This window comes from Panthera uncia, chromosome A2 (assembly GCF_023721935.1).
Source record: "Panthera uncia isolate 11264 chromosome A2, Puncia_PCG_1.0, whole genome shotgun sequence".
In the NCBI taxonomy this organism is placed as follows: domain Eukaryota; kingdom Metazoa; phylum Chordata; class Mammalia; order Carnivora; family Felidae; genus Panthera; species Panthera uncia.
This window is the reverse complement of record NC_064816.1, coordinates 49,829,438-49,857,330: the sequence shown is the minus strand read 5'-3', so window position 1 is coordinate 49,857,330 and position 27,893 is coordinate 49,829,438. Positions and strand designations below refer to the sequence as shown.

At 50.2% G+C, this 27,893-nt stretch overlaps 1 protein-coding gene across 1 annotated transcript in view; it reads left to right on the top strand.

Annotated features, from left to right (window-relative positions):
* Positions 1-27,893, top strand: part of ATP2B2 (ATPase plasma membrane Ca2+ transporting 2) — a 119,590-nt gene that overhangs the window by 16,552 nt on the left and 75,145 nt on the right. The window contains 1 exon segment of the mRNA XM_049641006.1: positions 23,447-23,644. Within this exon segment, the coding sequence (XP_049496963.1) occupies positions 23,447-23,644 (198 nt within the window).

The following is a 27,893-nucleotide window of genomic DNA, read 5'->3' as shown; positions in this document are numbered from 1 at the left end:
TCTCTCTTGCGGCCACATGTGCCTGGCTCATGGCCACAGATGTCCAATGTGAAGAACCGGATCCCCACACCAGAAGCTCTTCTGGGGCTGCCCTCTTATTAGGGACCACCTGGTGGCCAGCAGAAGGCTCAACCTAAGGCAGGCCAGGAAGTCGATTTAGACTGCCCAGTCCTCCGGTGATAGCCAAGTCAGCCATCGTCTTGTCCCAAGCACTATCCCAAAATGCCACTGTTTTCCCCATTCTGCAGATGAGGAAACTTGAGAAGCAGAAGGGGTGACTCACTTGTCCAAGCCACACCCCTGTGGGAATAAAACTCTGGGCCTGGATGAGGCCACACTTCATTCTCTTAATGGGCTGTTAAAAGGGGATGAGGGGGCATCCCCAGGGCTCCATGCTCCCCGCAGGGTGGTGCTGGGACTTTGCCAGAAGCCTGGGAGTTTTTAGCTGCTCCCAAACACAGTGGAGCTCAGGCCCAAATATGAGAGAGAGAGGCCAGGGTGGGGGCCAGGCAGATGCCTGATCTGCCTATGAACTTGATCATGGTTTCCAGGTCTCACTCACCTGACTCTTTCTGGCCAGCAACATTCTCAAGGGCCTCCAGGTCTGGGAGTAATGGGCTATAAAAGATGAGCCCAAATTCTAGGCCCAGGGGCTGGAGGCTGTTTGGCAAGTCCTGGACAGGTACACCAACTGAGGATCCAATGTCAGCTGCTCCGCTCACTCCTGTGTGACCACAGGTGAATTATAGTCCCTCTCTGAGCCTCAGTTTCTTTATCTGAAGAGTGAGTTTAGATATGCCTACCTACAGGGTTACCAGAAAAGTTAAATGAAAATAATGTATGTATAAGCCCCTCCCTTTTCTATCCTCTCCCCCTCCAAGTTATTCTCCCTATCATGGCCAGAATAGACTTAAAAATGAATCTACTTGTACCACCATTTACTCAAAACACAATGATCCCCACTGCTCTTAGAATAAAATATAAATTCGGGGCACCTGGGTGGCTCAGTCGGTTAAGCGTCCGACTTTGGCTCAGGTCATGATCTCACAGTCTGAGTTCGAGCCCTGCGTCGGGCTCTGTGCTGACAGCTTGGAGCCTGGAGCCCGCTTTGGATTCTCTGTCTCCCTCTCTCTCTGCCCCTCCCCTGCTCACACTCTATCTCTCTGTCTCTCTCTCTCTCTCTCTCTCTCTCTCTCTCTCAAAAGTAAATAAACATTTAAAAAATTAAAAAAGAGGGGCCCCTGGGTGGCTCAGTCAGTTAAGCATCCGACTTTGGCTCAGGTCATGATCTCACAGTCCATGGGTTCGAGCCCCGCGTCAGGCTCTGTGCTGAGAGCTCAAAGCCTGGAGCCTGTTTCAGATTCTGTGTCTCCCTCTTTCTCTGACCCTCCCCTGTTCATGCTCTCTCTCTGTCTCAAAAATAAATAAATGTTTAAAAAAAAATTTTTTTAATTAAAAAAGAAAAAAAGAATAAAATTTAAAATCACTGTGGCCTTCAGGCCTGGCATGATCCAGCTGCCACCCTGTTGCAGAGTCCTCAAACACAGGCTTCCAGGCCTACAGGAGACCAGAGTCCCTAGAGCTTCCTTTAAAACTACACAGCTTGCACCTCCATTGGTGCCATATTAGGATTCCAGAATAAATTAAAGATAACTGAAAGTAAATTATAATAATTATAATGTTGAGACTATAGATGCCCTACCACTTACTACTCCCCACCAAATTTCACACATCCTCTGGTGGGGTCTGCACCATCCTCTGGCCGAGAATCACTGCATTCATTTAATTCATCTATCCTTTGAAGAAGCCTTTATTGAGCATCTGCTTGTTTGCTAGGTGCTGTCCTAGGTTCTGGGGATACCTCAGTGAACAAAGATACCTACCCTCACAAAGCTTATAGGAGTCCAGCAAAAAATACAGGAAACTAATAAATGAACAAGAAAATGTATCAGGTGGATAAGGACTTTGAGGGCAACCATGGGAAGGGGCAGCTTAGACAGGCAGTGGGGGAGGGCTTCCCTATGGAAGTGATATTTAACCTGAGCCTCAATGACGTGCTGGATCCCCAAGAATTGCTTTCCCTGGTTCACTGAGGGTGAGTTCTGGTGGGGCTACTGCTTTTTCAGTGTTTTCAGATCCCCTATGTCCATTTCCTGGGCTCTGCCAGGTACTCTGCTAGGCACGACAAGCTTTTGTGATCTCTTTCTATATCGTAGATGCCATAGGAGAAAAGAATTTTCAGCCTCCTGTTTTAAAGAAACTGAGGCTCATAGAGGGCTTGCACAGGATCACACAGTGGTGGGTCACAGAGTTGGGATTTGTCTTTGAATCCACTAACTTTCCCACTCCTCCTTTTCCCCCACCTCTTTCCTTGCTGGGATGTATTTGGAGAAATCACAGGGTCAGAAAGGGCCCCCTAGTTTGTTAAACCTGGGGCTCTCAGCTGGGAGAGAACCAACTTCCAAGAGGTCACTGAGTGCTCAGTGAGAAAATGGGGTTCCAAAACTGCCCCAATCACAGAGGAATAAGCATGTGGAGAAAATCCTGGGCACGCCCCCTGCAGGGGAAAAAAAAAAATCCCTGCAGAGGGAAACTGTAGAACACTATCAGTAGCTTTGTAAATGACCATAGTTTGGCTTACCTCCTAAAGGGCGAAATCATTTTTCTTCCACTTGAGAGAGGCAGCCATAGCATAGGTGGTGGGTAGGCAGGCAACCTCCTAGACGTTTGGATTTTATACTTCCTGAGGGCAAGGGCAGTTTCGTTTGTCTCTGAATCCCCAAGTACCTAACAGGGATTCTAAGTAAATGAAAATGTGAATGGTGATTACATGTGCGTGTGCATATTATGTGCGGGCTGAAGGCTCCTCAGTCCACCTTTCCCCCAACCGGAACCCATCGCCCAGCTCAGCAGGGAGACCACAGAAATATCAGAGACTAACCCTGGCCAAAGCCACCAGCAATCCACCACCTCCCTGTCCCAGCCCTGGCCCGACTCCCCTGCATTCCCTGTCTCTGACGTGGAAAGGTGTGGGCCTTTCATCACCACCCAGAGATTGGGTCAGGGGGAATGTACCGGCCAGGGAGGGGCTGGGATCTGACTGGCAGAGAAGCAGTTCCTGCCGCCCCCTTGCCAGCCTCAAGGACGCATGAGCTGACACGAAGCCGCCAGCATCCTCTTGAAGTCCTAGGAGATCTAATTACCCAGACAAGCAGACAGTGTTGAACAAGTGAGCACCGGGGTTTGGAATAATCAGTTTTTTGGCTGCTGCAGTTAATGTGAGGCCAGGCTGCAAAACTGTCCCTCTGATGTTCTGATGACGGACCCATGAGACGGCTGACTATTTGATCTGGAACTGCCAGCTTTTTTGTCACCCCCAAAGGCTTACCTAAATTGTCCTAACAATTACCATCTCAGGGAGTCAGCCGTGCTGTAATGAAAAAAGTACAGCCACAACATGGGAGGCTGAGGGAGATCCTGCTGGAGACCAGGGTGGGTCTCATCCCTGGGGTTTAATCCTGAGCCTGGGATGTGGCCGGGGGGACTTGCCCTTTAAATACCACATCTCATATCCGTAGTACCACCATTTTACAGATGAGGAAACTGAGGCACAGTGTGCTCAAGGTTACTCAGCAACAAGTTGGTGGATGACATCTGAACCCAGGCCTACGTGGCCCTAACCCCTGCCCTTTCAGTGTGTTCATATGCCCTCAGATCGTAGATATTTTTTCCCCTCTCCCTATTTTGTGTATTAAAATTTCAGAGCCTCTTGGGATACCTGGTGCTACTTCTGTCCTAAGTTTTATCCCTGAAAAGTGCTAGGCATGATGATTTCCTACTAGCATGCTTTTCGGTTTACAGGTATTTTTATTTTTTGCTATACATCCCTAGGAAGGAATTTCCTCCAGCAGATGTGGGGCCAAGCAGCAGGGGGTTAAGGGTGTCAGCTCACTCACCTTTGCAGAGAAGAAAAGCCTAAAGTGAGATAAAGGTCGCAAAGGCTCGTGCACACCCGCTAAGCACCAGGCACTGGCAAAGCCCTCCATCTGGTTATGCATTGATTCAACACATGTTTCTTGAGCACTTACTATGTGCTAGATGGCGTTTTAGGTCCTGGAGATAGACACAGCAGTGGACAAAATAATGAATGTCACTGCCTTTATGGGGCTCGCATTCCAGTGTGGGCGACTAGCAGAAAGCCAAATAAATAGCAAAATCCCTGAGATTGTCCCTTGTAACAAGTGCCCTGCAGGAAATAAGCAAGGGGCTGAAGTTGGGAGTAACAGTGGATCCTCTGATCCTGGGAGCAGGAGGCAGAGAACACTTGGAAAATGAAAGGGAGGCTGCATGTAGGAGGCCTGGGGGTGGGGGGTTGGGGGGGGGGGGAAGTGGCAGGGGCAAAGGCTGGAGGTGGGACCTGAGGGGACATTTGGCAAGAGGTGAAGCCAGGGGAGTGAGCAGAGTTTGCCTGTGAGCTGTGGGAGGTGTGTGAGATTTCTTCTCAAGTGAGGCAGCCACCAGGGCTGAGAAGAGGGAGTGGCATGGCTCTCGTGTTATTCTCACTGGGGCCCTGAAGGCAGGGACTAAATCCTCACTCTGGCAGGTGAGGAGAGGCTCACCTGATGAGGAGGTGACGAGGACACTTTTTGAACCCAGATCTAGGTAAGGGCCTCTGTGTTGTCCTACCCAGCCCATGGCCGGAGCCCCAGCCCCAGGGCACAGGGCCCTCCCCACCACATGCCTTGGTGCTCTGTTCTGTTCATTTTGGTTATGTTGCTCAGCCTCAGGCTGAACAGAACTCACTGGAATGTGATTTGAGGGTTAATCAGGAACATTTTGTTTCCCCATAAAATTGCAAGCTGTTGCCAAGATGTATGTTCCTGTTGCTAGGCAATCAGGCGTGACCTGTGAGCAGTGGGGGCCATGATTCTGCCTGGGCAGAAGTGACTGGGCCACCCACCCTCCCCTTTCCACAGCCCTCCAAGGCTCAACCCCCCCTGGACAGGACCCCAGGGACTCACAATCAGCAGACAAAATACAAGGTAGACACAAGCAGGAGAGGGTGACAATTCCAAACACTGAATGGGTTCAGCCCAAAAGGATAAATAAAGAGAAGGGCCTTTTTCCAAAATGTAGGGAAAGACCTTTGTGACCATAGTAGTGGCCAGCAATTTTACCAGGTCCCAAACCCTGTCCTAAACCCATCAACATATATGAGGAAAGTTCTATCATAATCCCCATTTTAAAGATAGGAAAACTGAGGTATCTAGGGGTTAACATACCCAACCTATAAGTGGCAGGTCCATGCAGTCTGGCCCCAAGCCCAGCATCAAAGCAAATGGACGGATGGCCCATCTGAGAGGTCAGATTGGGGTTGAAGAGGAGAAATAGAACACATGAGAGATTTAGTCAAAAACTGGAAGTGATTCAATTCCAACTGTTAGTGGGGCCCTACTGCGTGCTGGACAATTTGCCTTATACAGAAATGACGCAAAGGCATCGGTTGGTGGAAAGGGAGTAGAAGCAGGTAGACCCAGACAGGCCATCATTCTGTGCCCCAGAGTGTGGCAGGTGCTGAGAGAAGAAGAGAAGAAGAGAAGAAGAACCCTAGGAAGAATGGCTTTGAGTCAGATCCCAAAGGAGAGATGAAAGAAATGGTCTGGAAAAGGAACCAGAGGTTGAAAGAGAGGCATTTCAAGTGTCATTTTATTACCTTGGATTGGAGTTAATTTTTTAGGTGTCTGTTTCCACCCCAGACTGTGAGCTCCTCAAAGCAGAGATCATGCGTAGTTTATCTTTGTGTCCTTAGGAGACAACACATGTCTGACATTTTCCATGACGGTAATCACAAAATGTCTATTTAACAAATACATGAACAAAGAGGAAAGGAAAGGGGAATGAATGAATTAATTAATTAATTAACGAATGAACAAACGAATGAACAAACGAACGAATGCGATTGGTCTTAACTCTCAAACAAGAGATATTAGATACTGTTTATTGAGCATTTAGATCCATTGCAAGTTCCAGTGTGGAGAGTGGGCACTTATGGGAGATCAGAGCAGCATATGTTGTGGGTCAGAGGCAATGGGGCTGGAAGGACAGAGACTCCCTAAGGTGCCATTGCAGCAGTAGCCAGGCGAGAGATTCTGGAAGCCCAGATTCAGATGATGATCTCAAGACTGAAGAAGAAAGGCCAAATCTAGAAATGCCAAAGAGGCTGTCAATATGACCAGAAAGAGGAATAGATTTGAAGGAAACAATAAGATTGGTCTTAGACTTGCTGACTTGGAAACATGGACGAAACAACCAGGGACTACCTTGTGGGTCCCATAAAAATCCTGGCCCAAGGATCAAAAGAGAGCAGACAAGATGAGAAACATAGCAAATACCTGAAACACAACTAATTCTCCACTTTCTGAACCCACATCTGTGGCAGATCCATCACCCATCAATCCCAATGCTCAGACTCCTCAAGCACAACTCCAAGTAGACCCTACTAATCAATAACAGTCGACTTGCAAAAGGAAATTTATTTGTTGCCCCTGCATGAGAAGCAACCAGGGGAGCCTTCAGAATGGGCCGCTCTCTGACAGCCAGAATAAAAGAGGGAGGGAGGCAATGAAGGGGCAGAGGTGGGAGCAGTGAGCCTTGGAAGTTAAAGTCAGGGTGTAAACCACTTGAGATAAAGGTCAGAACCATGAAATTTTCCCTGTGTGTCTTTAAACTCTTTTTTAAAGAAAGATTTTAAAGAGTTTAAACACTTAAACTCCTTAAGAGGTTTTTTTTTTCATGTTTATTTATTTTTGAGAGACAGAGTAGAACAGGGGAGGGGCAGAGAAAAAGAGACACAAAATCCAAAGCAGGCTTCAGTCTCCAAGCTGTCAGCACCGAGCTCAACGTGGGGCTTGAGCTCACAAACTGTGAGATCATGACCTGAGCCAAAGTCAGACGCTTAACGGACTGAGCCACGCAGGTGCTCTAAAAGTTTTGTTTTTTTTTTTAAGAACTCTTTTGGGGTCACCTGGGTGGCTCGTCAGTTGAGTGTCAGGCTTCAGCTCAGGTCATGATCTCATGGTTTGTGAGTTCAAGCCCCATGTCGGGCTCCTCACTGGCAGTGCAGAGGAGGCTGCTTGGGATTCTCTCCCTCTCTCGGTCTGTCTCTTAAAATAAATAAATAATAAATAAACTTTCAAAAAATAAATAAATAAAGAGAACTCTTTTTAAGCAAAAGCACCCAGCTCTTAATATTCATTCATTCCAATTTAGTGAAAAAGTATTTATTTTTATGAATAATATTCTGAGGGCACATTCAGAATATCACTAACTTTCCTGATAAGCCTAACTGTTCTCAACTGATTTTAGTTTCATTGTTTGCTGAAGACTTTAAGGAGGATGTTTTTCTTATACTGTGAGATCTGTAGCCTCCAGCCATTCATTCTGCCACACTTGTTTATTGAGCACCTACTGTGTGCTGGAACTCTGTGCCAGGTATCAAGCCAGTCTCAACCAGCCTCCTCATGCAGTTCACAGTCTGGCACACTGGGGCAAGAGCTGGCCTTAGAGCTGTCTGTGGCTTCACCAGTGGCCAGGCTCGACAACCTTTCTTCCTCTACAAACTGTCAGTTTTACAACTAGAGAAAGAGAGAGAAATGTTCTCAGTCTCCTTCCAGTCACCACGTAAGCATCACAGCTGGCATTTCAGTGTCCCTGCCTTCAACCTGGCAAGAACAGGGACATGGCTGGTTGGCAGAGTAACTGTCTCTTCTCTCCCAGAAGAGAGTGGACTTGCCTCCCAACAGAAATGTCACTGAGGGGTTGACCAGAGACCCGTGGGTCCTTAGGCATCACAGGAACCGGATTCCTGAAGCCAGACACATGCATCCTGTCTAATGCTTAGAGTTAGTAAAACTTCAGAAACAGTTTGCTGAAGGGACCACACTGTGTCCCAAAACAACGGCCTTCTAAGTAGAGAATGTGACAGGTTTCTAGGTAGGGAGGGGAGTAGCCAGCTTCCTGCCGGACGGATGGGAGGTATTAGTACATGAAATGAAAGAGGCGCTGAGCCTTCTCTGTCACATGGGCAGCAATGGAGGTGGCCTTGGTCAAATTATTGGAGAAATCCACAAAACATCTAAGTTACAAAAGAACATCCACCAGCGTGCAGTTAACTATCAAGATAGACACGGGTTGTGAATGCTTACCGTTCCCAGAAGGGACACGTACACACCCGCCAGAGTCATGGAGTGGCGAGAGCAGGGGGCCTCGGTGTCTCAAGACTTGGGTTCTGGTCCCGGCTATGCCACCAATGGCTCGGGTTCCTCCTCCATAAAGGACGAGGCTATTGGCCTTATGTAGTTGAAACTGAAGTCCAACTGGTGACTTGAGGGAATATTTATTAAGTGCCCACTCTATGCCAAGCGCTCTGTGCCATGCATGGCCTCACATAATCTTCTCATCGGCCTCTAGAGTCTCCAGGGTTCTCCCATTTTATAACCCAAGAGGTCCAGAGAAGGTGAGTGACTCACCTCAGGTCACACAGCCTTAAAGGGGGTACAGCTGGAATCACGGGTAATCGTTGGATGCTGTAACCACACAGTTCAAAGCCCAGAGGATCAAGATGAAATGCACGTCCCACTTGCTCTCTAAAGATTCTGAGATGGCATATTTGGTATCAGCAGTACCCAGTCAGGCCTCCAGGTGGGTGTCCACCTACCATTTCTGCTCAGCTGTGTATGACCACTGTTTGGTGGGGGTACTGGTACCAGGGAGGAGCACTGTCACGATTGATCGAATGCATGAGGCCAAACACTACAGCAGTTCAGAAGAGAACGCAAGCCAGCTTCCCTGGGTTCAAGTCCAGCCCTGCCCGTACTAGTTGTGTGTAAAAGGAGTTGTTAACCGTACCCCCCAACAAGGAGTCACTTCGAGGATCAAATGGACTTATACGTGGCAGAGCTGTGAGCACAGAACGTGGCACGGGGGAACCGTGAAGTGTTGTCAGTGGTGATCGTGAGGGTGAATGATTGGACCAAAGGGGTTCGTATCCACGTGGTGACTGAGCACAGCCAACAGCCCTCCCTCCCTCCACAAGCACGTGGCGTCTCCTGTGTCCAGCCACAGCCAAGGACACAAAATGACACAACACAGGACTTGCCTTTGAGGAGCTCGAAATGAAGTAATCAGAAGGGTCAGTTGAAATGCCATTTGATAACCTCTGTGGAGATAGGAGGCAGCAGCATGGGGCCATCAGGTCGGATTGGGGCTGCTGGGGGTGGGGGGGCTTCCCGAAAAAGGTGCTGAGAGCCACCCCAGAAGGATGAGAGCCAGAAGGGCAGCCAGGCTGGTGAACGGCCAGGCAGAGAGCGAGCGGGCACACGGAAGGCAGAGCGAGGGGAAAAGAAGCTCGCCACCAGAGTGACATCATTGGCAGGGCGCCCCACACCCTGGGTGGGACCCTCTCTGTGTGTGCCACGCACACAGTGCACCCTCATCCCTGGGCAGCTCCATCCACGAGGTGAGCAGCCACAGGGCTGACCCAGCAGCCTAAAAAGGTCCCTCATTAAAGGTTAATAGCTTCGTGAATGAGTGATACGGTTACAAGAGAAGTGTGCAGGAGGACCTGGGAATTTGTGAGCAGCCAGGGCCCATACAGAGCTGATCCAAGCCCCTGGGCGGAAGGGTCCAGGGAGGTCACAGCCAGTGATTGGAGGAAGGTCGACCCGGGAAGCCGGCCCCCAGGGCTGTGTTGCACCCTTGCTCACACAAGTCTCATACCAACCTGTCTCCTTCTTCAGGGCTCCCCCCAAAGCAGAGCGCAAGTTGAGGCTGGGGTGCAGGTGGTATATTTGGGAGTGATCGCAAGAGGGGGAGGGGGAGGGAGGGGGGTACAACAGGGAAGAGAAGAATGCCAGTATAAGATATGCTAGCGGCCGGTTACAGCTTTCACAGAGGTACCCTCAGCTTTCTGGGGTCCTCGTGGGTTTTCTGATTTGCTTCATAGCTGTCACACCACCATCTTTCTCCTCCCCTCTCCATCTCTGTTCCCCCACCCCCGAATTCTTTCATCCTGAGGGAGCATCTATTTCTAGGAGTTGCCTCCTAGTCCTCAAAGAAGCTGTTTTTTTTTTTTGTTTTTTTTTTTTAGCAACAGAGAGAAGCTGCTGTCACAGAAATGAAGGCCTCTACCTGCCTTGGCATATGTCTGATACTAGATCTCACTGACATTTTTTCCCCAGCAGCCACTTCAGGCCCCTATGTGGGAAGTGTGAGGGATGCCCCAGCGTGAGGCTTGGCCTGGGTGTTTCCCCAGCAAGTCCCTTTGCAGGGGCTGGCTGTGGGCTTCTCCATCCCTCCCATCAGCAACAAGGACGGAGGAGGCCGCTGAGGTCATTGCAGTGTGGCCTTGGCCATATTGGGAGTGACTTGAGGAGACCCCAAGTCTCTCCCCTGCCCCTCAGATCTCAGCATGAAAATGTCCCAGAGCAGGCATTGCCTTGGAGTTAACACACTGTCCCCTCCTTACCTCCTTTCTCCCCATGCAATTGTCTAGGAGAGGCCCCATGTTTATTGAATTGAATGTCTGTCTATCTAGTGTGTATCAGACCAAGACAGATGTACTCACTGCCTGCATGGATCTTAGAGTCAACAGGGAGTCAAACATTAAGAAAAACGAGTTACATTACTAATTATTAAAATCATGATAAAAATAAAAGGGATTTCTGGAGAGCTCTGAGACCATTCAAAAGAGAACATTCTCTCTGGGGGCAGGGAGAGGGACAGGTTCAGCCAAAGGAAGTGCTGAGTTAGGTGCAAAGGGGGAAAGAGCATTCCAGGAAAGGGAGGGAACACCAGGTGCAAAGGCCCTGAGGCAGAAAAGCATTTGTGTTCAAACCGCAGAAAAGAGGCTAGAGTCACCGGAGCACAGTGGTCAGAGGGGGCAGTGAGTTTGCAGAAGAAAGTGAAGGCCACCACTTGGGGCGCCTGGGTGGCTCAGTTGGTTAAGCAGCCAACTTCAGCTCAGGTCATGATCTCGTGGTCCGTGAGTTCAAGCCCCGCGTCGGGCTCTGTGCTGACAGCTCAGAGCCTGGAGCCTGTTTCAGATTTTGTGTCTCCCTCTCTCTGACCCTCCCCCATTCATGCTCTGTCTTTCTCTGTCTCAAAAATAAATAAACGTTAAAAAAAAAAAAACTTAAAAGAAAGTGAAGGCCACGACTGTACAGGGAGTGGAAGCCACTGGGGGATTTTAAGCAAGGGCCTGACGCTAACACCATATATTCCATACTTTTGAAATATCCCTCTGGCTGTTGGGCGAAGAATATTAGAGTGGGAACAGAGAGACCAGCGAGGTGGCTACCAAAGCCCCCCCAGGGTGAGCAGTGATGGTGGCCTGGGCCAACGTGCAGGCAGTAGAGGAGAGTGGGCAGATCTGAGACAACCGTTTCTTTGGGTGGGGGAGGTTTTCTGGGTGGTGTAATAGGGTTGGGGGCAAGAGGGGACCCTGATGGGAGACGAGGACAGGACTCGGAGGAAAGAAGCGATGATGGCCATTGTACACGGAGCACCTCCTATGTGTCTGGCATGTCGCACCTGCCCCCCCATTTTAATCTGCACAACCAGGCTCTGGGCCAGACACCACAGCCCCTGCAACAGACGAGGCGAAGCGACTCACTCAGCAACACCCAAGTAGTAAGTCATGAAGCCAAGGTTTTAATCCCAGAGTATTTGTCCCCAAGCCCACTCTCTCCAAAGGTTATATGGATACAAACCTATATTTTCTTGTAGTACATATTCGTTGCCTCTTTAAATTAAATTTGAATTATTCAAATAAAACATGAGCACCTTCTCCTGCTTAAAAATATTTCAGTCAAAAATAGGGTCCCCTTGACCACTATGATTGTACAGTCAATCCGAGCACCTTCTCCTCCTCCACAGAGGTCCCACCTCCATGAGTTTGGAGCAGATCTTTATAGGCCCGTTTGCTACACATTTTCATATATACGTACCCACAGGAAATAGAAGCTGTTGTTCTGTTGAGTTGTCTGTTTTACATATATGGAATCAAACTACATGTTCCTCTGTAACTTGCTTTTTTTCCACTCCCCAGTTTGTCTTGGAGAGCCTTCTCTGGGAGTACATAGACATGCATCTCATTTCTTTTAAATGTTTTTTAACGTTTATTTATTATTGAGAGAGAGAGAGAGAAAGAGAGAGAGAGAGAGAGAGAGAGAGAGAGAGCATGAGTGGGGGAGGAGCAGAGAGAGTAGGAGACACAGAATCCAAAGCAGGCTCTGGGCTCCAAGCTGTCAGCACAGAGCCCGACACGGAGCTCGAACTCACAGACCTCGAGATCATGACCTGAGCCGAAGTCGGACATTTAACCAACTGAGCCATCCAGGCGTCCCCGCATCTCATTTCTTTTAACTGTTGCATAGTACTATTTTATGGTACACTATGTACCACAGTGTATTCAGCCCGCTCGCCTTCCAAAGACAGAAAGGCGTTTTTCTATAAATTTTGTAGCTTTTGAAGGGCTTGCAGATTTTTTTTCCCTTTCAAAATATGAGACTTTTATTTACGTTAATGGAAGAATCCAGACCTCACTGACAACACAAATATTTGGCAACGCCCAGCCTGGTGACTAAGTTCTCCCATTTTCCTTCAGGTGCTTGGCATCCTGGAAGCTACCCCTTGTCCATTGCCAAGTCTCTGTTGATAGCAAAAGGCTGTCTCAAGAGCAGCAGGAGAATGGTAAAGTTCTTGGCTTTGATTTCAGTGCCAGGTCCTGAAGCCTGGCACAGTGTGGAAAGGGTAGAGCTATGGACCCTTAAAGATCCAGATTCAAATCCCAGCTTTAGCTCTGTGTCGCTGGGCAAGTTACTTGACATCTCTGAGCCTTGGTTTGTCCATCCATCTAATGCGTAGAACTCATAGAATGGCCAGGAGAATTAAATGCAAGGCACGTGGATAGAGGGATGATCATATAACTGCACATACGTGCACATTTGGCCCCCTCTGTCTGCGGTCCCAGTGTAGTGGAGGGATGGGGGTGTGAGGAGCCCCCTGCCTCCCCAAAGGGGTCAGTGAGAAGGCATATATACTCTGCCCCTCTGGCGATGTCATGTGGGGGTGGCATTTGAGTTCAGAGGCAAGAAAGGGCTATCTTGGCCGGGTTCTGGGCATCAGCCAGGCACTTCCCACATCTCTCCTCCTTTCATCTTAACCCCAGCGGACAGAGCAAGATTGCCCCTCAGCTCCAATTTGCAGATGAGGAAACTGAGGCTCACAGAGGGGATGCCATTTGCTCAAGGCCTCAGTAAGTGGTCAAGACCGGCACTCTGCGCCTTGGTACGTCCCCACCAGGGAGGCTGCAGGCAGCAGCTGTGCAGAGCGCCCTCTCCTGGGGGGATAGAGAAGCTCCTCTCATGAGCTCTCCCGTGTCTACGTTCAGCCACCAAGACCCTGTCACAGAAGAGATAAATGGCTTTTCTGGCCTCCATTTTTCCAAGGGAATGAGATAAAAGCTTCTCAGAGGTCACCTCGGGACAGTCTGAATCACATCCCTTAAATGAGATTGACACACAGAGAGAATATGAAATGGCCATCGTTTGGGGATGTGCAATAAAGCTCACTGTTCATTTGAGCGAGACTAGCGTCCCCTCCCTTGGTGAAAAGGGCCTCCACCGGGAATCAGGAGCCCAGCCGCAGTGCCACAGCTGAATCACCCTGTGTCTGGGCTGGGTCACTTTCCCGGCTCTGGGTCTTCGTTTCCCTCATCCTCAGATGGGAGGGCAGGACTGGTGGCCACAGGACTTGTTCTGCTCCAACAGTGGAGAAGCCAGGAGAGGGGACTGGGGGAGCCTCAGGGGTAAGGTTACCAGATTTAGCAAAGAAAAATACAGGCCTTCCGGTTCAATTTGAATTTCAGGTAAACAAAAAATAATTCATGCTTTTATTAGTCGTATGTCCCAAATATTGTATGAGATATAACTTTTCCTAAAAAAAAGTTATTTGCTGTTTATCTGAAATTCAGATTTAACTGGGTTCCTGTATTTCATCTGGCAAGCCTATTCAAGGCCCCAGCTCCCCTGGACCCCTCATGCTTGGTAATTGCTATCTTCACAGCTTCAAGATGAGCCCCTGGCCACCCGCCTCCCAACCAGATCGCCACCACCCACTCCCACACTCCCCCATACCCCTGCCCTGCCCAGGTGGAGATTCTGGAACCATGCGTGGAGAGGTGTTACAGGTGTAAGGATTCCTACCGTAGAGTAAGGGTGGAAACTTGGCCTGACACGGGGAAAAGGCAACTGGTGGATTTAAATCAGTGGAGAAGTTCGTGTCCGCATGTGGGTCAAGGTGGCTTAGAGGGACACAGCGTCTGGGGTGCCCACAAGCCCTGGTGCCCTTCCATGCCATGTCCACGTGTATGCACATGAGCCAATGGACGTCGCATCCACGTGCTACGGAGAAAGCGGCCAGTGCTGCGGCCGTGCGCGTTCACACCAGCTGTCAGCTTTGTGTGTGAGCTCCTGCCTCCACATTGCCACCCGTAATATTAGAGACCCTGGATCCATGGACGACCCACCTGGGGCCATGATATTTCAGAGACACAGCCCTCCTCCTGCACCCATCCGTTGGGAATCACTAACACCATGATGTGATCGTGAACTCCAGGCACCTGCCCGCTGTGCACACTGGAATAAAGCCATCAAATCTCCTCTCTACTTACGGCGACTGGCCAGACACATGCAGGTGCAGACCGTAGGGATGCCCGTGGCACGGGCTGTTTTTCTGCAGAGGGGTTGAGCCCAGGTGTGTTAAGCGGCTCTTATGGGTGGCACAGGCTGTCGCTCGTGTGTGCAGGGGCCTCGGGGCGGCCCCAGCATTCACATCCCCATGTCGGGTCGCCAGAGAAGCAGGAGAGGGAAGGAAGTTTCCTAAGGGCCAACTCTCCCAGGCACGAACAGCCTCCTCTAGGGTGTGCTGGAATCGGAATCTAGAAGATAGTGGCAGCGAAGAAGGGTCTGTCGGCCTTTGACCCCAGGGCCAAAACCAGCACAGGAGGGATGTCCAAGTAAGTGTGTTAGTGAATGTCCCGGGTGACAAATGGTTTCAGGGAAGGAAAGAAGAATGGATTGCTCTTGCTGGGTAAATCAAGGAAGGCTTTCAGAAGGTGGTAGTGAATTTTCATCTGGGTCTCAGAAGACTGACTAGCTCAACAGGGGGGAGGGGTGGGCCTTCTGGGTCAGGAGCCAAATGAACATAGACACAGCAGACAAACACCAGCAAATGCCAGACATGTTTCAGAGCTTGGCAGCAGAGAGGGATAAACATAGCAAGACCGAGAGTGAGGTGGGAGAAGTCCTTTGGGACAACCTCAGAGAGCCCACCAGCACAGGAGTTGGTCACAGTTGTGAATGGGGAGCCATGGAAGATTGTAGAGCAGGGCAGGACCTCTGTCAGCTCGACCTTCAGCTGCCTGATCTCCTCTTCTGGTCTCCTTTCTCTCCTCACCTTGTTCCTAGTTTTTCTCTAGGCTCCTTCAGCCACCAGCAGGAGACAGAAGGTCTGACTGTGGCCTCCATGACCCCCTTGGCTTCAACTCTGGGTCTGTCAGCTTCTCAAAGCACAACACTCATTCCCTCCTCTGCCACCTCAAGGCAGGTTGTGAGCTTGACATGCGTGTGCAGCCTTCAGGGAGAGAGACCAGCTGTGGGGGAACAGGCACCTGCTGCTGAAGGAAGGGAAAGATCGACAAGGCTGGTCCAGGCTCTGTCCCCCACCTGCTGTGTAAGCCGCTCAAGCCACTGCCCGCTCAGAACCTCGGCAGAAACCAGGGTGGTCGGTGAGGCTCGAGGGCAGTGCCATTCCCAAAGCACCTAGCACGTTAGCTACGTCCTCTCCACCCTCTGCCCCTTCTTCAGCCTGTCCCCGCAGGAAGGCTGTTACCACACACATGCCTGGACCCCACTCCCAAGCGGTCAAGTCAGTAGGTCTGGGCTGGCGTCAGAATTTGCATTTCTAACGTGTTTCTAGCTGCGGGTCTGGGAACCAGTAAGTCCTTCACCCAGCACATCGAAGGCCCAGGCCACACCCCAGTCCATTTCAATCAGAATCTCTAGGTTTGAGGCTCAGACATTAATATTTTTCAGAGCCCCTTAGTGATGCCAACATACAACCAAGTTTGGAGCTAGTGGCTTGGGGGTGGCTCAAATAACAGCAGCAACAGTAGCAAGCCTACTGCTTATGAAGCCTTTACCCCGAGCCAGGCCCCTGTCCAACCTAACACATCCAGTGTGTTCCCTCCCCACAGTGACTCTGTGAGACGAGTGCTGTCCTCATCCCCAAGTTACACACCAGGAAACCAAGGCCCAGACCGGGGAGGTCACCTGCCCAAGGTCACGGAGCTCAGAAGTAGCCTTGGGCAAAGCTCAAACTCCGGTCTTTCCTACCGTTTCACCATTTTGTCTTGAGCATTGTGAAGTCCCAAACATCTCAGCAGTGATGTCTTTGTAAGCGGCCCACTCTCCCTGGCCTCTGACAGGGTGGGAGCATGTGGACGCCCCCTCCTACGTGAAGCTCCAGGCCACTCATGTGCACACGGACACAGCCACACCCTCGAGTGCACGCATACCTGCACAGACAGCCTCTCTCACATACTAAGTCACACACCTGCCTTCTGGGTACATTTCCCAGTTTGCACTGTCTTCCCTTTTTTTAAATGCACGCAAGAGCCATGAAGCCCCCTTTGGCCTTCCTGGGGAAGCATTCACAATTTATTTCATCTGAAATTTACTAAGCACCCCACAGCTGACAGATCAGGCCTGTGTGAGCCAGTGACTTATGTCAGCTTAATCAGGTTAAGATCGCTGTGGGGCATTTGTTCTGGGCAGACGCAGCCCACCCCTAACTAGATCAGGCTGGAGGAGGGCACGTGTGACCCCTGGACTCTGTGGCAAGGGGCCTGACTCAGTCGCCATCCCAGCAGAAGGACTCTGTGCCTCAGTGTACATTCCTGCATAATGGGGTGACCCCAATAGAGGAGGAAGAATGTCACAGTTCACAAAGCACTGTCAGAGCCTGGTTCTGTTTCATCCTCAAGTGAAACAACCTGAGGGCCCCCAGAGAGGGTAAGTAACCTACTCAGGGTCACACAGCAAGTGAAGAGGCATCCAAACCAAGTCTCAGGACCTAGGTAGTGGTGTGGCGTGGCTGCAGTGGTGGGTCTCAGACAGTCTCAGACAGCAGCCATGCTGACAGAAACATCCAGGAGGCACATTCCAGGCCAAGAGTGATGGTAATGCTGATAGTGTGGTAGTTAGTAGTAACAACTGCATCTATGATTTATGAGGGCCAATATATGCCAAGCACTGGCATCTGGGGGGGGCAGTTTGTTTTTGCACTAACGCTGAGCAGCAGATGGAGAGTTACTTTCTCCTTGAAATCATTTGCTCAGACAGCAGGCAGGTTCACTCAGCCAGGCAATGCCCCCCCAAATATCAGCCAAATTCAGTGGCAGCATTCATTATGGCTACCTTCCTGGGGTTGAAAAAGTTCTCTGGCATCCCTCTGCGGGGAACAAGGATGCTCAGCCTTGTGGGGGTCTCAGAGCAGGGAAGAAGAGGCCAGAGGTCATCCAGATGGCTTGCCAACTCTCACCCTGAGCCCCTCCCAATGGCCAAAGCCCCCTACTTTTCACAGAGCCCAGCTGGTTGGCATGAGGAGTTTCACGTCAGTGTCCCCCACACAGGAAAAGCAGAGCCCAGCCCCCAATTACCAGGGCCAAAAGTAAGTCATATGTGACATGCCCCCATTCCTTCATCTTGCCCCTTCCTTCTGACCTCTGAATCCCTGCACCTGTGCCTACCTCAACACTCCCTTTTTTCCTACTTGATTATGCATGTCCTACAAGCAGAGCAGCTTGTAAAAGTTTGTCTCATACAGAAAGATTTTTAATGACTTTCGTGAGGAAATTCAGACAAAGGGAAGAAAGGAGAAGTAAGATGATGATTTACAGGCACAACAGGTACCACTGAGTCCTCCATGCAGCTCTAAGAAGTGAACTGTAAATTCAGTGCTGAGCTAACAGGCAGGCAAGGGAAAGAGGGCAACAAGATGAGTTCCGATATCCATTAGATAGCCCCGCCCCGGCACTCCAAGGCCTGCTCAATGAGGACCCCGTGTGGCACCAAAAAGATGTGTCCTCTCCCTTGGAGACCATCTGCCCCCTCTCCTGAGGGGCAAACGGGAGATGCTTCAGCCACATTGGCCTTTCCCAAGCCCTTTGGGGTTTCTTCTGCCTTCGCCAACCCTCTTACCCTACCCAGACCCTTTCACCTGATTAGCCCCCACTCTTTCTTCTGAGCTCACCCAATTACACTTCCTCCAGGAAACCCTTCCTGGCACCAGAGTCCCCAACATGTAAAGCAATGTTTGGCTTATAGTAGGTGCTCAATAAATATTTGTCGATTAATTAAATAAGCAAGTGGAAGATTGGATACACGCCATCTAATAGGATCCTAACTACTTTCTATACCTTCAGAGGGGCCGGGGGGGAATTCAGGCCTCTTTAGAGAAAAGACTCCTGAGTCGCTGGGGGCCTGGCATCTAGTGACAGGACACCATGGCGGGTTGTCCAGCCTCTGGGTGAGTTTCCCTTTCCTTCCTCCCTAGACATCCATCCACTTCAGCCCACCGGTGACAAAGTCCTTCCCTCTAAGGAAACCAGGATCCCTTCCTGCACTCACTCTTCCTGGTCCCCAGCTCTGCGCTAGGTCCAGGCGATGCAAAGACTTCCTCTGCTCCTGGAAGAACTTAAGCTCGTTCTCACTGTCCCCCTGAGCTTTCCTTAACAGGAAACATGTCCGCCAGCCAAGATGAGGCCAATGTTTGGGTCAGAGAGCTCTCATCCACAGGTTCCAGCTCCCTGAGGTCCACGCACACATCCTTGCTGAGCTAGACATCCAGATTTTTATGTGGAAGTACCTGAGTTTTTAATGCTGGCAACAAATTATCATTTATTTTATTTTATTTATTTTTGAGAGAGAGAGAGAGAGAGCACACGCGTGCAAGCAGGGGAGGGGCAGAGAGAGAGAAAGAGAGAAAGTCCCAAGCAGGCTCCACACTGTCAGCCTGGAGCCCAATGCGGGGCTCAGTCCCACAAATCATGAGATCATGACCTGAGTGGAAACCAAGAGTCAGATGCTCAATCGACTGAGTCACCCAGGCGCCCCTATCACTTTTTTAACACTGTGCAAGTGTGCAGCTGACCAAACAAGACCTCTCTCATGGCCTGAGGCTGCCATTTGCGGGACTCAGGGCTGGGCCTGAAAGAGCTAAGGAGAGAGAAAGGCAATCCACATAGAGGAATGAGGATTAGCAGGGGCACGGGCTTAGAGGCTGGGAACAAATCCAGTTGTGTCCAGGACAGCGGGATAGAAATGAAGCTTGGCGCAAAGGTTATTCTAATATCCAATGATAGCAAACAGCCATTGCAGCAAATAATTGCTGTACAACCCAAGCTTCCCATGCTCTGTGCTTGGCTTTCTCCTATTACGTGATTAATAGAACACACAAATTCCGATTCCAATAGAAGAATTTGTACAAGTGATGGAGGCTTTTTACTGTGAAGGCACAATTGCTACGCCCGTACAATTTTGCACACATTCTTCTCTGCATGGCTCACCACAGTCTACGAGTTACTTTGCTCCCATTTTATTGATGAGGACACTGAGTCCCCTAGGGATGAGATAAATGGCCCAAGTTCATCCACAAACCTGACTCCTCACTCTGTCCTCTGCCTCTTGTGCAAAAAAAGAAATTCACATTAGAAACCCACAACCCCACACAGCTTCTGACATCAATGCCCAGGCACTGTGTTTCTGAATTTTCAAGGCCTTGTTGACTTTGTCCAGCGATACTTGACACAGAATGTTAATTTTTAATATGCTAAATGGTGAGATGCTCTTTAATCTAAATTGAATCTCCAGCACCATTCATCTCTCACATCACCTTCTGTTGTTTCTGCTCCCCAAAATAGGCATGTTCATTTTCAGCCAGAAGGCAGGGAAACTATGAGATTCCACTCCTGGGGAAAACATGATAGGTGGATTAGACAGTGGGAGGTCCCACCTGTATGTCCTCAAAACCACTGTCTTTGGATACAAGGTATCAGAGCCACCAGCCCCTATCCTTCCGTCAGGCCAATCCTTCATGTCACCTATGGGGAAACTGAGGCCCCGAGAGGATAAGTGGCTTGTCTGCAGTCATATAGCCCTTCTGCTGTTCCTGTCCTCACATTGACCATCTTACTGATATCCTCCCCATCTTACTGAAATGCCACCTGTCCAAAGTCTTCCTCCTCCGGCAGGCCATAATTATCACACACACCACCTAAAACTGAGCGACACTAACCAATACCCTCACCCAGTGCCAGGCACAGCACCGGGCACCTTACGCGAGACATCCTGCCAAAGGCCCGCCCAACCCTGTGAAGTAGGCCCTGCAGTTACTCACGTTTTACAGATGAGGAAACTGAGACACTGAGAGGCGACGCCTCTTGCCGAAAGTCACTCAGACCTGGCATCTGAACCTATAACATCTGAGTTCAAGCCCATCTGAGTTCCTGGGGCTGGGTATCCCCATCTCCAGCTCAGCCCACCTTCTTCCCCTAAGAGGAAGAGGGTGAGCAAGATGTCATGGCCACCATCTGTCATCTCAGTCACCCTATGTGAGCACCTCAACACCCAAGGTTCCCATCTTGGGTTTATATACTAGGGTGTTTGTTGTGTGGAAACTGCCTAGAGATTTCTAAATGGGACTGGCCCTACAGAACACACAAATATTTTTATTCTGTGAGCTGTTATTTCTAAAAAACAGAGGAGACCTCAGAACCTGCAGGGAGCAGAGCAGGGCAGGGTGTAGTGCTGGGGAGGGGCGGAAGCCCGGGAAAGATGAGGAAGAGACAGGGAGGCTGTTCTACTCTGGCGCCTCCCTGCTCCTCCCCTCTCCCCAGTCCATAGCCTTGGGGGTTTCACACCAGCAACCCCAGGGCTGAATCTAGCTCACAGATACATCGTATTTCATCCTGGGCTATTTTTAATGGGAAGATTTTATGTCAAATTTCAGGTGTCCAGCTTCCCTTGGAAGACTGACAGATCTACCTCATTGGTTCCACATTCTCCCACAAGAGCTAAGACATAATTTCCCCCTTTAAAATGACTGAGATTCTTCATGTTGCCCCAGTCCCCACTACTCCCTGTTGCCCCCCACCCACCTACTTCACTCATTCACAAAAGCTGCTCAGCCCCATGGCTCTGCAGATTTGCAACCCCCTGCCCTGTGCTCTGTCCCAGGACCCAAGATCTCAAAGCCAGTCCCATGAATCCCCAGATGAAAGAACCCCTGAGCTATGACCAGACTCCCAGAACTGGGGAATACCCACATTTTCAACTGGTCACACTCCAGAACGTTTGAATCACAGACCCTCAGAAGATTCAAAGACTCACTCTCTGTGAATCAATCAGGACAGGCCTAGGAGATAGACTGGCCCCAATTTTGCTAAGCTTCTTCTTAGTGAAGCCCTTATTTATACCAAACCTATGAAGAGTTATGAATAGACCCCAGCAGGACCACTTCAGGAACCTTGGAACCTGTGGGATCCTTAGGACCCACCCATCCTACTGAACTCCCCTATTATCAAGACTGAGGCTCAGAAAAAGGAACTGACTGGTCAAAGCCCAGCAAACTGCCATAACAGGCCAGTATTGACTGGTCATAGGCCTTTCCCTCCGAGGCCCCACCACTATCCCCAGTTCTCCTTTCTTCCCTTTACCAAATCCCACTCCCAGGAAAAAGCCTGAAACTCATTCACACCATGGTGTCCAGAACTGATGATGGCTTCCCTGTCCCAGGGAATCTAAAGGAATTGGAGTTTTTATTTCAAGGAATGAAGCCCAAGTGGAATGATTTCAAATGTTACTATGGGTAGAATTGGACAATTCTTGTCCACACCTTGGAGCGAATGAATTTGGGAGGGGACTTGCAGACAAGCAAACGGAGCAGGGAGGAGGGACGTGGAAGGCACACCCGATCAAACATGTGGCAGGAGGTACACACAAGCCACGCCAGCAGAGGACTGGCCTGATTTGGTTGGGAGGGGGCCAGGTAGTGAAAATGTGGCCGCAAGCATGGCTTGGGGGTCCGATCAAGAGGCCAGAGAGCCAAGCTGAGAAGCATGGACTTTATTCTGGAGGTAGTGCAGAGCCTCCAAAGATTGCTGAGCAGGGAGTAAGGATCGGATTGGTGAGGCAGGGAAAATTGTCTGGAAGTGAAGAAACAGTGGGTTGGAAGCGGGCCGCTATGTCCCGGCCCTGCATGATGAGGACTGCACTTCACCCCCATGGTCCATGAGACAGGCCACTAGCCTCCACTGAGTGTATGCCACACCCCAGGCACCGCTTGACCACGTCTTGTGTGTCCCCTGGGAAGTCAGCACTTCCGGCAGGGTGCTCTGTTTGTGTCTCTCACTGCTCTGTCCCAGTGTCTGGAACAGTGCTGGACACATAGTAGGTGCTCAACAAACACTGACCTAACGAATTCTGTCCTGAGATGCTCACAACCACTCATGGGCTACGTACAGTTGTCATCCCCGTCACAGAGGAGGACACTGAGGCTCAGAGCTGGAGGCACAGGCTGGGATTCACACCCAAGGCAGGGGTCTCCAAGTGTGTGCTCGATGAAGAGATTGGGAGGAAATGCAAAGCAGGCACACAGGTGTGGTGGGGGGTGGGCCTGGTGGTGTGTATGTGCTTTCTGTCGCCCCCATAACAAATGGCTACAGACTGGGTGGCTTTGGGCAAGAGCAATTTATTCTCTCACAGTTCTGGAGACCGGAAGTCTGGAAATCAGGTGTCGGCAGGGCCATGCGGACTCCAAAGGCTCTAGGGGACATTCCCATCCTTGCTTCTTTGGGTGTCTTCGTGGCTCTGGCGTTCCTTGGCTAGTGGCTGCATCCTGCCATCTCTGCCTCCATCTTCGCATGGCCTGTGCCCTCTGGGTCTGTGTCTTCTCCCTCCATCACGTATGAGGACACTTAACACTGGGTTTAGGCCAAGATCCTTAACTATATCAGCAGAGATCGTTTTCCTTATTTCCAAATAAGGTCACCTTCATAGTTTCCATGGATTAGGATGCGGAGATATCATTTTGTGGGGGACCACTCTTCACCCCACTTCATGGTGTCTCTGGCATTTCACAGGAGCCCACTCTGGGCCTGGCGCGAGTGCTGGGTGCCTGGCTGGTGCCTGCAAGTTTTCTGCTTTGTTTCCACCACCCCACCCCCACCCCCCGCTCTGTGCTTCCCCATGGGGCCAGCCCCATTCAGGACGATTCCTGGGAAGCTGAGTGTCTCTCCCAGGCCAACCTTCCTGCACTCTGTCCACAGGTTTGCCGGGCACCGCTCCAGATCTGGAAAAGAGAAAGCAGATTTTTGGGCAAAACTTTATACCTCCAAAGAAGCCAAAAACCTTCCTGCAGCTGGTGTGGGAGGCACTGCAAGATGTGACACTGATCATCCTGGAAATCGCGGCCATCATCTCCCTGGGGCTGTCCTTTTACCACCCGCCTGGAGAGAACAATGAAGGTAAGACCCCAGCGCCCCACCCTGCACCAAACGTGCACCTGCGGGTACCCGGGACTCAGCCACGGCTCCTCCAGGTGAGGAAATTGAGGCCCAGGGGACAGGGCCCCACCCACAGCCCCCGGTCCCCAGTTTTTCCATGTGCAAGATGCAAGGATTGCACCAACAGTGGAAGGAACTACAGTGAGCATTTATTGAGCACTTACAGTGTGCCGAGTTCTGAGCTCGGATGTCATCTTCCTAAATCCCCATGAGGTAAGGGCCATGATTAGGTGCATTTTAAAGATGAGGAAAACAAGGAACAGAGATGGGCATTAACTCACTCGAGGTCACCGAGTGGGTGCTGGACCTGCTACCACCATGGGTGTGACGGCCCCAGGCTTCCTCCTCCCAGTTTCCCTCGTAGGTCTCATCCTTCATGCGTGCGAGAGACTCAGTATCCACGCTATTCCTCCTCTTTCACATTCCTATCCCAGAGTTGGTTCACTATCACCCACACACTTGTGAGGCTGGCGCCGAACATGTTTTCCCACGTGAGGAGTCCTGATCTTGAGAGGGCCTCCCAAAATCTGTCCCTGAGTTCTGACTGGGGACACTGCTCCATTGACGGAGGAAGCACCACCCACTCATCCAGGGAGGGTTGTGGAGCAGACCTACTCTTGTCAAAGTCAGAACTTAGGACTCCTAATGGAGAACTTCAACTTTCCCTCATCTTTTCATTCCAGAAAGTGAGCACCTGCTAACAGCTAGTGCTTTATCAACTCAATGACTCTTTCCTTTATGATGACACAGTCTTTCAAACCTATGTCACATTACAGATAGATAGATAGATAGATAGATAGACAGACACATACTATGGGATCACGTAAGATATATTGTTTTGTTAGATTTTTACAATCTGATTTTTCATTAGTAGGATGTTATAAACACTTGTTATTATTTATGATTCGACATTTTCCTAGTGAATGTGCTACATCCACAGATAATCCTACTATGTTCATTGCTTCAAGCAAGGAAATAAAAAGTGAATAGCTTATAAGAAATAACCATTATGGGCCTCATTTCCCAGATGAGGAGGTGGTCTCTGAAATTCCTTGAACACCTGTCCCCTCACCCCATCCAAAGCCAGAGTTGCCCAAGTCTATTAGTTGCCCAAGTCTAATGACCGAGTCTCTTAGGCCAACTACCTCAATTTTATGCATAATATTACTAAGTTGCTTTTTATCCTGTGTGACTCTTCCCAGAAAGGGTTTAAAGACACAAGAAGGGCACATCTCACAAGATGAAGTTGAACAGAAAAGACAGGAAAGGAATGGAAGCAAATAAACCAACCATATTTCCTGCCATGACTGAGATTTAAATTTGACTTTAAGCTTCCTGGATGCCAAGGCAGAAAGGGAATTAGGATGACTTTCTTAGCTCAGGCTATCAACAAGGCAGGAAAACAGTTTCTTTGGTTGGTAGCGTGTCCCCTGACAGTGAATTCTGGGATGAACTTTCACATAGGGCCTTATAAGAGATGCATATCGGGCAACAATCTTTGCAGGAGTTTCACAGAAAATGTAGAAGGCTACACATGGCTACTGGATTGAATAAGCCTTGAACTCAGCTAAAGGTGCAACACACAACCATAATAATAATGATCATTCTTCTAACTATTTGTGTAGCCGGCACTAGTTGGGAGCATTTACAGTAGAAGTTCATTTGATCTTCACAAGAACCCTGTGGGTAGGTGCTGTTATCATCCGGGAGCCAAGGCCCTGAGATAGTAAATGACTCTCTAGGTCACACTCTAGGAAGCAGCAGAAGCATGACTCAGACCCAGACGTTCTGGCTTCCGAGCCCACGCTCTATCACTCAGCTGCATTTCCTCAGGAAGGGACAGGACTGAGTCAATGCCCCCCAGGTAAATGGCTTCCTGTGACCCAGTTTAGTGCAAGATAGAGAAGTCAGAGGGCAGATGGTAGAGGGGGGTCCCGTGAGAGCACGGATTAACTCCAAGTGCATGCCAGGAGGAGCCTTCCCACACACAGCCCTCCAAACAGAGGGCTGCCCTTCCCTTCTAGAGACATGGAAACCAAGGCCCAGAGAGGGGAAGAACCTACCCAAGGTCACACAGCTTGTTAGGCAGTAAGGCTCGACTTTCAATCCAGGTCTTCTAGTTCTTTCCACTGCCCCTCCCTACCTCTAGCTGAGACACTAGCTCAGGCCAGACCTGGGTGGATGAGGGCAGCCACTGCACATATCCCAGCACCAGAGAGTGAAGTTCCTGCACTCTGTGGCTATACGTTCTCCCCAATGCCCAGGCTCTGGCCTGAGCTCTGAGTTCTGGACCTTTCATGTTGCCAGGCCCACCGCCCTGCCAAGTCAGACTCAAGCTTCATCAGTCGTGTCCAGAATGATGCTGGTGATGGGTTTACAAACCGTAGAGCCTTGCGGCACCCACCGCACTTTCCTGTTTGCTTCCTTGGCTCAGAGTCCTCCAGATACTTGGGGGAGGTCACACAGCATGTTCATGACAGAGCTGGGATTGGCACACCAGTGTTCCCAACTCCCTGTTCCTGACAGCTCCCCTAGTGTCAGAGTGCCAGCAGAGTGACAGGCACATAGTAGGTGTTTAGAAAACGTTTGTGTCTCTTCTAGTTTCGAGGGCCCATATTTGATGCCGGGCCCTGGTAACCTTCTAGCAAGTCATTTTCCCATTTTACTGATGGACAAGAAGAGTAGGCCCAGAGAGGCCAAGAAGTTCCCTGAGGTCACACAGACAAAAGCCGAACCTTACAAAGCCTCAGGTCCAGGGAGAGCAGCTGCGGGCTGCTCAGAACCTATTCCTGCCCCAGCCCAAGGGGCCCCAGAGGAGACCTCAGCAGGGTCTGCCCAGTGCCCCCCTTCTTTCCATTTCCCCATCTCTTTTCCCTGATTGCATCTGGGGCAGCAGGAGTTGTTCCCAGGGTCCAGCAGTTCCTGGTAGCTGAAGGCCTAACCCAGCAATCCACAGCCCCACTCTGGCCCACCCAAGGCACAGAGTGACCATCAGACAGTTCTCGGAAGGAAGGAAAAACAAATGGGCTTTGGCCAGCAGAGTGCCCTCAAGGACCCAAAGGGCTCCTTGGTATGGAACCAGCAAAGGCAACAGGCAGGGTTGGGAGTCAAGGGAACAGAGTGTGAACCCTGCTCAGCTACCACCCCCTTGGCTTCCAGAAGCCAGTCCAGGGAGAGTAGCTCATGAAAAGGAGACCATTTATCTTGTACCCAACAGATGCCAGGCCCTTACTAGGCCCTGGGGTCACAAAGTCATCCCACATTACAGCTGTCCAAACTGAGACTCAGACAGACCAAGTCACTTACCCAAGGTCACACAGCAGAGCCAGGATTCAAAGTCAGTCTTTACAATTCCAGACCCCAAAGGCTTTCCATGGTCCTTGGTTATCTCTGAGTGTCCTAAATGCTGCAGTGACTGCTGTCATCTGTAAATGGGGGGGGGGGGGGGGGGGGGGGGGAACCAATGAAATACACAACAGGGAAAGAGTAGTCTTCCCATTTACAAAGCACGTAGCAGAGGCAGAGAGTAATAAAAGTCCCATAAAGCAAAGAACTGGGGCTCTGTATCTCAAGTCACTCCCCTGAAGCCCAAAAGAGCACATTTCCATGGATTGGGTTTCTGTTTAGAAAGGTTCACCTGTGTTTCCCAGGCTTTGGGGCTTCTGGTGTCATTCATGATGGTGGAGGGGTGCCCTTGTTTGCCTCCCCCGGTCATCGCAGCTGAACGCCAGCTGGACGCCTCCATAGCTTGGGGCCCCAGGCTCCATCCAAGGCTGGCTGTGAACTTGAATGCATTTAGGCACTCTGCACACCGGATGACAAAAACAGCAGCTTTCACTCTTTGTTGGCTATGTGCTCAGGAGGGTGAGTGCTTTACGTAAAGGCTCTCCCTCTGTCCTCTCAGCCACCTTCGAGGGAGTGTCTGTCACCACCCCCATTTTACAAATGAGAAAACTGAGGCACAGTGGTTAAGTAGCCCGGTCATAGGCACCCAGCAGTGACTGAATCAAAGCTGGGATTCAAGCTCAAGGCTGGCCCAATGGCAGTTACTTTAGCATGATTATGATTATCATCAGCACTAAAGGCTGGTCCAGTTAAGCAGTTTAAGATTATTGCAAAAGTCTGAAATTTCAAAAGAAAAAAAGAGTGACATCGAGGACCTTGTGCAGTGATACGGTTGTTTACTAGTCTGCAGAGTGTGACTCGTTTG